At 42.0% G+C, this 12094-nt stretch overlaps 2 protein-coding genes across 2 annotated transcripts; both read left to right on the top strand.

Annotated features, from left to right (window-relative positions):
• The first annotated feature begins 6278 nt into the window (after positions 1 to 6278).
• Positions 6279 to 9702, top strand: LOC142367965 (uncharacterized). The gene is made up of 2 exons (XM_075449987.1): positions 6279 to 6722; positions 7242 to 9702. Exons 1-2 carry the CDS (start codon positions 6449 to 6451, stop codon positions 8165 to 8167), a joined length of 1200 nt encoding a protein of 399 aa, XP_075306102.1. The 5' UTR covers positions 6279 to 6448; the 3' UTR covers positions 8168 to 9702.
• Positions 9703 to 9811: 109 nt separating this feature from the next.
• Positions 9812 to 11940, top strand: LOC142367966 (uncharacterized). Its single transcript, XM_075449988.1, has 2 exons — positions 9812 to 10102; positions 10757 to 11940. Exons 1-2 carry the CDS (start codon positions 9904 to 9906, stop codon positions 11434 to 11436), a joined length of 879 nt encoding a protein of 292 aa, XP_075306103.1. The 5' UTR covers positions 9812 to 9903; the 3' UTR covers positions 11437 to 11940.
• The last annotated feature ends 154 nt before the right edge of the window (positions 11941 to 12094 follow it).

Raw genomic sequence — 12094 nt, 5'->3', positions numbered from 1 at the left:
GTCTGGACAGCCACTGATCAACACTGACCTCTTAACATCTGGGAGCAGAGAGGCAGGACACATATGCAAACACACAGAGTCAGTCAGCTGGAGCTGTGCTCTACATGTCAGGATGTTTCCTCCTCTCTGCTTGGACAGCTGACTGTTACATCATCTTCATGTAGATTCTCAGCTTGACATCTAATTGTGCAGAGGATGACATCATAAATGATCATCCTGGTTGAATTTTTCTCAGCATAACACTACGTTAAACTCTTAAAATAACCTGTTCCTTTAGTGTCCAGGTAGAAGGAAAGAAAACTTTATTTTCTTCTCACATCAGGTCAATTAGACTAAATAACCTCTGAAAAAAATATATGATTTTACTCTTCAGTTTTGTTAAAAAAATTAAAGAAAGAACAAACAACAGCTTCATCATTCATGGTATTTCTTCTGTATTTGTTGATGTCAGACTGACAGTAATATCTTGGTTTAATTCATCCTTTTAGATTGTTGCTATAAACTTCATGCCACAGGAATCTTGGCCCTAATGTGTCACACCTGAAACTACAAATACAAAATAAATCAAATCTTGTCGTATAAATGCAGCTTTTGTTCAGAGTAAGAAGTTTGTTTAAAGTTTAAAGACGCCACATTTGGTCTGAAGGTGGAACTATTATAATGGGAAGATTATGACAATTATTGAATGAATTCTTGTGTTTTAAAGTTTGTAAAAGTGAAACACAATGCTTGTGTGTGTGCAGGTGTGTCTGTTCAGTGAACTGTATCAGTCTGCAGCAGCTTCCAGCTGCAGAAGTTACTTCAGTTCTGGCTGAATCTGACTGAAGGAGGTTTTTGTACGATGCTTTTTCACTGTGTGAACACGTCACCACTGTGATAACTCTGACAGTAATAAACTCCTGCATCTTCAGTCTGAACTCCACTGATGGTCAGAGTGAAGTCAACTCCATTCCCTGCTCCACTTCCACTGAATCTGGAGGAGATTCCTGAAAATCTGTCTGATGTTCTGTAGATCAGAGCTTTAGGAGCTTCTCCAGATTTCTGATGGTACCAGGCCAGGTAGTATTGTGAACCAGTGTGGTGAACTACTTGTGGACTGGCCTTACAGTCCATAGAGACAGTTTGACCGAGCTGCACTGATTTGGCTGCTGGCTGAGTCAAGACAACACTTTGTCCAACAGACCCTGAGGAGAGAGAAGAAACTCTGGACGTGAGACGGTGAGGTGAAACTCAGCTACACTCCAAATGATTCTCACATCACAGAAAAATGATTGTCCTCACCCTGAGTGAAGCAGAGGAGAGTCCAGATGAGGACGCAGATCAAAGTCATGTTTCTGATGAGGAGGATTTCTGTGGCTTCTGGTGTCATGAAGGTCAGCTGTCAGTCATCCAGTGTTCAACTCTCAGGACTATAAACTCTCCCAGAGCACTGGAGCATGGTGCTGCTGATGCAAAGTGGCTCTCTATGGAAATGCTCTGAATGACTCCAACAGGGAGTTGGATCACTGCGATTATGGCATTTATCGTTGGATTGATCAGTTTACAAAAGCATTAATCGGGATATATATATATATATATATATATATATATATATATATATATGATGGCTTTGATTCTCTAATTCTGCGTTACTTCATCAGCAACCAGTTGGGATTAAAGTCAGGATATTTGCAAATTCCAAAATGCCTATTCTGTTGCCCATTAAAGAATGAATCAAATTGTCTTGGAACATATCATGGCTGCTATTTTTGTCGACTTATTTACTTGGAAGATACAAATAAAACAAATGGTTTATTTTTATTGTTATTATATTAAATACATTAGTTTTGCTTTGGCTAATAACACTATGATACACACAAGTGCAGATAATACATGTATGAGTTTAAGATTTGTAATTAACTATCTTTAACTTGAACTTCAACACAAATCAGTGATTATGGTCTCTGTACCAAAGACAATACGTTTTGTTTGTAATGCATTGACAAAAATTAAGTAAAAGTTTGGATTGAGGGAAATCAATGTTCAATTTTTTAAACTGTGAAACTTAACTAACTTTTCCCAAATAAATATCCATTGCTTGCCTTTTTGTTTTTTATGCCATATGGATTTTTCTGATCACACATAACACGTAATTTTCATTATAACCTATAAATGAATCAAATGAATTTAGAATTTTAAGAGTGTTTTATGTTGTTCGATTGTCATGATTCCTTTGAGATGTCTGTGTAAATGAAGAAAACATCATTGATAAGATCTGAACTGAAATATGCAGAAACAAAAGAAATCTTTCCTTTAATGTTTCAGTTTTAGTTCTTGAACTCAAAAGTTTAGCTTTTCTCATGAAATCAAAGTGCCGTTTCTCTCCTTGAAACGTTTTATGTTCAGGACTGAAACCTGTCTGTTGCCATGGTTCAGCAGTGATGCTTATCTGTTTCCATGGTAACTGAGCTAGGAGAGGGAAGTGAAACTTTGAGGACCAGTTTCGCACAAACTGAGGAAGACGAAGAAAACCAACAGCCTCCCCTTCCACAGTTTCTTTTCTCTTTATGAACTTTGCTCACATTGTGTTTCTGTGTCCTCCTCTAGCAGGTGAAGTCGTCCCACCCAGATGGTGTTGCCCCCTCCTAAGAGGAGCTGCAGCAGGGGAAGACCCCGCTCACATGTTCCCAGTGTTCCCAGGCCTGACTTGACTCACTGGGACTCTGATACTGGTTTTACGCTGTTAGTGGTATCAGACGAAATGTCTTTCATGTTCTCCTTTTCTCTCTTTCTCTAATTGATATTTTCAGGTTTTTTGTGAATTTGATCAATTTGGTATTACAACACAATGAATACATCAAGTATTTTCTATTTCAGAGTGTAGTTTTAATTAACTGATGAGGGGCCTGAGCAACGATGTGGTGGTTAGCACCGTAGCCTCACAGCTAGAGGGGTCCCAGTTCACTTCCATTATGCATGTTCTCCCCATGAATGTGTGAACACTCTCCGGTACTCCAGCTTCCTCCAACCATCCAAAAACATGCATGTCACATTAATTGGTGACTCTAAATTGACCCAATGAGTGAGTGTGAGCGTGCAAGGTTGTTTGTCTCTTTTGTCTGTGTGGCCCTGTGCTGGACTGGATAGATTGATAATGATTATGAAACTTTAAGTGGCAATATTTCAGTTGTTTTTCATGTTTCTACATAAAGAAGACAGTCACAGCACTGTGACGGTGGGAATGACTCGGCCCATATATATATGTCCCATATATATATATAGGAAGAAAAAATAAACCTTGCCCTTTTAGTTGCTCATTGGTGTTAGTCAGAATGAATGAAAACTGTTCTCTTTGAGCTCAGTAACCATGCCAACAGACAAGCATGACTGCTGAACCGTGGCGGACATGCTTGACTGTTGGCAAGTTTCATAACTATAGATACAACATTTCAAGTTGGAAAATCTCCCTTTAACAGATAATATCAAACATTAAGAGTTAACAAAATTTAAATGCTTTCATTTTTAAACCCATCTTAAAAATTGACTGTGGAATAACCTGAATTATTGGAGATAATCTAACAAAATGATAATTTATGAGCCCAGATGCAGCCAGTTATTTTCCATAATGACAACACAATCTATCAAGAACACTGCTTATTAGAAGACCTATTGATTTGACAATGCACAAACAGAACAGGTACCACACTCATTGTGTGCCAGTACCTGAAACCTTTGATTGATTTTTTTGATTCTCAATAGCACTGTCGCCTCACAGCAAGAGGGTTCCAGGTTCAACTCCCGCCTGGGGCCTTTCTGTGTGGAGTTTGCATGTTCTCCCCGTGTATATTTGGGTTCTCTCCGGGTATTCCGGCTTCCTAAAAACTAAAACGTTAGTGAGTTGTAAGAAGTTTAAGTGAAGCAGCTGTTGTGAAAAGTTCTGGGTAAAGTAGGCCTATTGACTACAATGTTCTGAAAGGCCAGTAGAACTCTTCACTGTGGACACATTTGTATACATTCACATGGTCATGTTGCCACATGCATACACCACGTCTCTAACCAGAATTCCACCACAGTATTTTTGGGGGTTTTTGTTTGCTTTTTTTCACTCAGTCAGCAGATGGGACGGTCTTAAATGATTGTTTGTGATGGTAAAACTTCTTACTTAGATGAAGTGGAGTCAATAAACTCTATCATTAAAGAGTAGGAGGCTCTATCTGGTGGCACGGTTGGGCACTACAGCAAAACTGGAACGAACATTTGAGTCAGTTGTTGATGGCAGTTAATCTTTAAACGTTCATAGTATTTCATTTCTTTACATCAGACTCTCCCTCTGAACCGTGGCCAAGACATGTCTTCTTTACCTCTTGGAATTTTTTATTTTTTTTGCCGACAAACCTGAATTTTATATAAACAGATTAACCAGAGAAGTCAAAAACTAGGGAAACGTAACTATTTCGTCAACGTCCACCATACATATCCATGATAAAACGTGAACAGTATAAGACCACTAATGGAAAATTTAATTCAGCCTTACACTTGTGTCTCATCATGTTTAAATCACTTGTAAGACTTGATATTCTTTCCTGGGCACTAGATGCACAAGATGTTCCAGTAAAATATTTCTTTTGTTTCTTGTGAAACTTGGTCTCCTTTTCCCAGGCATCACTTGTAAGACTTGATCTTCTTTCCCAGGCACAAGAGGCATAAGATGTTTCCAATCAAACTTTTCTGTATTTCATTGTTCATTCTGTTTTGCGCTCTCCACAAGGCCGTCCGGCCCATCAAGAATTAAGAACTTAGCTTGCATTGTCTGATACATTGACATTTTTTCCTTCTCCTGTGTTCGGGTATAATATGACATGCACTGAAACTGTAAGTCAGAGTTACACTCTGACACAGGTGCTCTGTGTTGAATTCTTGCTCTTTCTTGTACAAGAACTATTCAATAAATCTGCCTGAGTACTTTTCACCTTAACAGTGCTTGGATAATCATTCTTATTTTTTCCACCGCACCTCAAGGAAAGCCCGGTGAAGAAAAGAAAGTCTTACACTTCTTCTTTTCAGAAAAAGTGTAAGCCCCAACACATTAAAGATGTGTCAGTAGGGGAAGCCAACTCGGGGAGATACGTATGCCAATATTAGTCACCAATCTGAAAGCCTCACTGCTGCTCTTTAACTTTGTGCATTGTGCATAAAAATTGACTATAGCTTAGTATACATTTAAAAAAAAAACATCTTCCGGAAGTTCAAACTGAGAACATTAAGGGTTGGATGATAAACCCATCAATCAGTTTTCTGTACACGCTTAATACAATACAGGGTCGCAGTGGGCTGGAGCCTATCCCAGCTACTACTGGCCATGAGGTAGTGTACACCCAGGAAGCCAGATTCACCGGTTAACCCAGGATGCATGTTTTTGGACTGTGGGACGGAGCCAGACTGCATGGAGAGAAGCCAAGTGTACGCAGGGAAAGCATGCAAACCACAAAGAAAGGCCCTGGCCAGATTCAAATCCAGACCCTTCTTGCTGTGAGGCAACAGCTAACCACACCACCACCGTGCAGCTCTGGCTGATAGTTTGTCATTACTACTGGTCCACAAAAAGGTTCCCAGTTCGAGGTTGAGACCTTTCTTTGTAGAGTTTACATGTTCTACTTTGTCCAGTATGTTGCTCCCGTTTCCAAAAGTCCTCACAAATGTTAGGTTAATGGTGAATTGATAATATAATAATATAACATGATCTAAATTGGCCATATGTTAGTTTTAACATGCGTGGTTGTCTTGTGGGTCAATGTTAACCTCATGACTGATGACCCTAAATCTTCTTTTTTCTTCTCTGGTATTGTTTTGGTTGCCAGCAGTGGCCTTTATTTAGCTTTACACGAAAATGGGTGCAGGAAGAGGGATGACATGCAACCGGGTCCCTGTGATGGCCCTACATTTTATTTAAATCCCCAAGATGTAAATGTTTCACATGAAAGTGCTATGCACTTAAGTAAATACGCTCGATATATTCTCCTGAATTATATTTTTTCTCAATTTTTGAAAAATTCACACAAACGGCTTGTAAAACATAGATTGATATTAAAAATTTTCATTAACAGCTCAAGCTCAGCACAGCAGACGGATAAACCGGATTCGGTGTTGGAGGTGTTGGCCTTAGACTTGGTCTTACTTATTCATGTGATTAATCTTGCAATAAAAAGTCTGTGCGGCCTATACAATTTATAAACTTAGTGTTTTGCCCCGGAACCACTAAAGATGTTCTCATCTTCTACCGGACTTGTTTTTCTGTCGGACGAGGGTCCGACAACTTCTGCCGTTAAATCGCTACATTTGTTTCAAGAAATCTCCACCCAGGAATATTGTTGATAGTTTAGTTTGGGTGTCAACACGTTTATGTCTGTGAAGTTTCAAGAATATCTACTCTGTAACAGCAGAAGCGCTGAGGCAGAAAACTGAAGCAGCCATGTCCGCAGGGCAGCAGACGTTCCCGCCGCTCCCGTCTCCGTCGTTCCCCCCAGGGGCGGTGGAGGGTTTCGGCGGTGTGGACCCTCTCACCAGTCCGCTTGCAGAGATGGAGACACTGAAGATGTTCCTTAACGAGCGGCTGACGGCAGCTATAGAGGATATTCTTGGCGTGTTCGGGAAAACAGTGGCCCGGTACCGAGAGCAGATCGACTGTCAGCAGCGACAGCTCGAGAGTCTGAGGTCCGGGGAGGGCGAGTGGAGCCCGGTGGCAGGTCGGTTCGTGCCCCCTGAGAACTGCGGTGAAATGCTAAGCTGTTTTAAAATCCACAGCTGTGTATTGTTCGTTTAAATCTTCTGCACCTTTAGTGCTGTGGGTAATGAAACTGAAATAAATGATGTGGTAACAGTAAATAATGTAGAGATAATAATTACAGGATGCTCAGCAATTATAAAGACTTTGATCAAATGTATAGGAGAAGAAAATCCTAATTAAATGCATTCACAATTACAGATCAATGGCACGTAGACACATTAAGGTTATTATTCGAGTATTGTAATGGGGAGGTAACATTTTGTTCTGTGCCACATGGCATCTCAAAAACATCAACAAGGAAAAAACTGGTAGGACTACTTGAGATTATTTCAAAATCAAATACAGTGAGAGATGTTTGAGCAGAGAAAGGCGACATGTGGTAGCTCCACTTTCAGCCAAGGATTAGAGGTTATCAAGCATCACTTCCTCATTTGTCAAAAATTAAGATTTTTCTCCATGGTCTGCTGTCTGCTTTCAGACCCTCTTCAGGATTCCTCCTGGATAAAAAACTGTCCAGAACACCAGGGTCTCGGTGTCCCGCTGGACCAAACTGATGGTTTGGATGAGATGAGTTTCAGCACTGCCCAGATTAAAACAGAAGGCAGAGGTGAGGACTGTGCTGGGTCAGCGCCACACGATGGCTTTGATTCCGTGGCTAATCCAGACGAAGAGAGCAACGACCGACACCTCACTGAGGACTCCAGCACCGAGGACAGCGAAGACAACTGGAGAACCGCTGCAAGACTCTGGAAACCAGCGAAGGCAGCAGAACCCAAAAATCCGAGCTTAGACCCAGAGGTGACGAGCCCAACTGATCTGTTGCAGGACAGAAACCAACTTCTTCCCATGTTCAGCTGCAGAGTTTGTGGCAAATTGTTCCACAGGATGAATCATCTTCTCACACACTCTTCGGGACATTTGAGAGACTGTGGCGTATGCGGTAAACAGCTGGAGCACACAGAAACCATGAAGCTTCACCTCAGGGTTCACAGAGAAGCGTTGTTCCCCTGCAGTGTCTGCGGGCAGAGCTTCACCCTGCGGGGAAACCTCAGGACACACATGAGGATCCACTCAGGCGAGCGGCCTTACAGCTGCGCCGTCTGTGGCAAGAGCTTCGGCAGGAGGGCGACGCTGGTGCGGCACGTCCGCAGCCACACGGGGGAGAAGCCGTTCACCTGCACGTACTGCGGCCACGGCTTTACAGAGAAGGGTAATCTCACGGTTCACCTGCGGACGCACACTGGCGAGAGGCCGTACTGGTGCTCCATCTGCAACCGCCGCTTCAGCCAACTGTCCAGCTTTTACAAACACTCGTGTCAGAGAAGAGGCCTGGTCTCCGCCCACGCCAGTCCCACCTTACAGCAGACGCACAGGAGGGATCTGCACTATAAAGATCCTTCGTAAAAACATAACAGCAAAACAAAAAGCAGAGAAATAATATCTCAGCTGATGTGAAATGGCAATTTGAGCTTCTTGTGCGAGAAATAAGTTTGCATTCACTATAAAATACAAAGATGGACGTTGCAGTGTTTCAGTACCCACACGCTTCAGGCCACTGATGAAGAGAAACCAGCTGATTACTTTAGGAACAACACTTTTGAATTTGTCTGGATTCGGTAACTTGACAAAGTTTTTTCTCAGCTGGACACTTTCTCCACAGTTTCTCCCTTAAATAAGCAGCAGCTTAAATGTAAACCTGACCAAATTCTGCACAGTTTTCAGTTTTCATTTTGTTTTTTTTATTATTTTTGGGGGCTTTTATGCCTTTAATGGGCAGGACAGTTGAAGAGAGACAGGAAACAGGGGCAGAGAGAGGGGGAATGACATGCAGCAAAGGGCCACCCGATGCAGGACCTGAACCGGGGCCAGCCGCAGCGAGGACCGCAGCCCCCGCACATGGGGCGCCCGCTCAACCCACCACGCCACCGACCGCCCAAAATTCTGCACAGTTAAAGAATCTTTAAGGAAGGAGGGAAACTTAAGTTAAATGACTTTTAAGAAAAAGTTTCCATCAGTTTTCAGGAAAGAAAAAAAAAAAAGAAGAAGAAGAAATTCTGTTGGATAAGAAAGAAAATACAAAACAAGAAGAGATCAATAAAAATGAGCCACAGTCAGTCACTTTATCTGTTCATTGTGAAAGTGCAGCTCAGCCAATAATCAGTTGGAAGGTCTGTTCGATACACTGCTACTTGCTGTCAGTTGAATATATTTTACAGCAGTTCAGACTCGGGGAACATTCACATCAACAGTTTTCAATTGTCTCTCAAGGAAACTGAAAGATATCGACAATATAGTTGATCAACTGCTGTTCATTCAGAAATAAAGTTTATACTGTTTTTTATTCTATGAACTTATGTATTTTGACAGGAAAGTTCAGGAACTTCTGGGAAATAATCTTGAAAATATGGAATCTGCCTCGCTCTAAATGAATACTTTTAAGTTTTGTTTAATTAATATTAATACTTTGTGTTTTCAGTTAATCAGCAGCTACCTGTTTACATTCTGCCTGATATTAGCAGCACATGTTTTACATGAATTACCAGCTCTGTGATTGGACACTTTTGCTGAAATGCACTTTTGTAGTTGTTCACTCCAGCCTTTATCTCCACATGCTTTTTGTAACTTTTCTCCACAAAGTCTGCTTTTCTTTCAGGTACAGTTGTTCATATTTTATACAAATGAGTTTAAATCAACACTTTGCAACAAAAGGATGCTGGTTCTGAGGGTTCTGGTGTGCTGGAAAAAAGGAGTGTGTTAAATATATGCACTGTTAATCAGAAAGAACAGCAAGAATTGGTGTTATAAATTAAGGCTTTTCACGTTTAAAAGACCGCTAAAATAAATATAGAGAGAATAAAAGAAAAAAAACAACAAGTCATAATCTGAGGTGTTGTAACCTTTCCTGACTATCACTTAAACCTTCACGAACATTTCTTCATCTCATCTCCTTGTAACTCCATGTATTTAGCCATCCTCTCCAGCAGGGGGCGCTTCTTCGGCCAGCTAGTTCTCGAGGAAAACCTCACCGAGCATGCGCACTAAAGTTAGCCCGGATCTGTATTCGGTAAACTCACCACAGCGGTTAGCCGATTGTGTTTCTCTTGTTTTATCCGCACTGAACCTCTCAAGCTGCCGCCGAAATGTCCAAAATCGAGTTGCTGAGGCTTCTGATCAACCAGCGGCTCACTGCGGCCGCAGAGGAGATCTTCGGCGTGTTCGGGAGGACCATTGCGGAGTATGAGGAAGAGATATCCCGCTCCAAGCTGGAGATAGACCGCCAGCGCCGGCTGCTGGACCTCACGAGGAAGCCGCAGATCTCCCTACATGTCGCGAGCTCAGGTCGGTTCATGTTTCAAGAGTTAGCCAAATGCATCTCTGCCCTCATAAAAACAAACCTTATTAAAACCACAGTGTTTTGCATGTCTGCTTTAATGCAAATATAAAACACTAAACATTCTTAGTTTCTCATTTTTTTTTCGTTTTCTTTGGACTGTTTAAAATGTATACAGTGACCCATGAGAGCCATGGAAGTTCCACAGATAAACACAGGTCACACAAAAGTACGAATCATACTCTTTATCAGCCAGAAGCAACCGGCTGTGTTAAATTAAAACTGCACATCTTTAGATTTTGACCATAAAAGTTTTTTGTTTTTGTTTGTTTTTTAGCATTCTGAAAGAATCTGAGACTTTAGTCTCAGGTGTAACAAACGATTGATTTTTAGTATGTATAACCATTATAACCAAGGTTTTGAGTGGATGGGGAGAAACGCCCTGTCATCTTATAATTTTAATTTAAACTTTTTTCAACTGACACGTTTTGGCGTCTCTTTTGTAAGATGAGAAAGCAACTCTCTTAGACTTAATAACATTCGCATTTCTGCTGATTTGGAGCACAGCTCAAAGTTGAAGTTAGAATATTGTGTCAGTGCATCCACAGTAAGAGCTTTAATCTGTAATCACACCCTGACTCTGTTCTGGTTGTGGTTGGCAGCCATCTCTGAACAGCAAGAGTGGAGCCCCAGTCTGGATCTGAGCGAAGAGAAGCCCCCTCATATCAAAGAGGAGGAGGAGGAGGAGGAGGAGGAGGATCTGTGGTCAGATCAACAGGATGCGGGGCCTCAGCTGTCAGAGCAGACCGCTGACAACTGTGTGATTTTCCAGAAAAGAGGAGTGAAAAAGCAGCAGGTAAAACGCAAACGAGGCTCCACAGTTCCAAAGTTCCCAAACCAGGACACGGAAGACGTGGAAATGGGATCGCAGCCAGGTACCTCGGTCCAGCAAATTTGCTCGGACCTCAGCGAGGATGAACCTGGAGCCTCTGAGCTGGCTTCAGGGAATGGCCAGATTGACTGTGTGGACTTAGAAGCTCCTCCGTCAGAGATTTTGGACTCTTACGTTTGCACCATTTGCGGCCGGGTGTTTTCTCAGCGTGGCCACTGGGCCAAACACGTGCAGGTGCATCGGAAAGACGACGCAAAAGCTGACAAGTCGTACACGTGCGGTATTTGTGGGAAGAAACTCACGCGGTTCGACGGCTACCAGAAACACTTGCGGGTGCACACGGGCGAGAAGCCGTACTGCTGCGACGTGTGCGGCCGAAGGTTTAGCGACAACTCCAATCACAAACGCCACATTCGCACTCACATGGGACCGAAACCTGAGCTGAGCTGAGCTGAGCTGAGCTGAGCTGAGCTGGAGTTAGAGACTTGGCACAAGTTGCACTGTTGTCGCCCATCAGTGACAAAAAAGCCAAGACATGTTCACCTTACAAGTGGATGGAAATGATCAGTCAGAAGTGTCCTTTTACGGTCATTTTAAACCAAAAACACCTCTTTTATACTGTTGTTGATGATGTTTCAAATGTTTTACAGAGTTGCTGTTTTTCTTATAAAAGGTACACGAGAGGCAAAATCTTGTTTTATTGAAACTGATCGATCACAGGATCGGAAGAGAGTACCGGGATTTGAATGCATTTGTCATGTTTTAATAGATCACTGGAAGGGAATAAGCATTGCGCACATTATATTCATTTTCCCAATTCTTCCAAGGTCATGAGGACATGGGCCAAGTCAAGGAAGAAGAGACAAATACTGTATTCTGTGTGTTTATATATTCCAAAAGACGCTTCTGCAATGGAGGAAAATGGCTCTAAGATACATTAAACATTTCTGACACAAGTGCTACCTGTGTGCAGCTTCCTGTTATTCTTCACAATGAATGAAAACCTCTTTCCAGAGAATTTATGATTTGTTAACGTCAGCGAGGCAGAGCACAAAACGATGTCAAATTTGAATCCCTGCTTCGGATGCCACCTCACATAAACATCGCT

Source organism: Odontesthes bonariensis, chromosome 18 (assembly GCF_027942865.1).
Source record: "Odontesthes bonariensis isolate fOdoBon6 chromosome 18, fOdoBon6.hap1, whole genome shotgun sequence".
Lineage (NCBI taxonomy): Eukaryota > Metazoa > Chordata > Actinopteri > Atheriniformes > Atherinopsidae > Odontesthes > Odontesthes bonariensis.
Note: the sequence above shows the minus strand (reverse complement) of the source record. Positions and strands in the feature narration are given on the sequence as shown.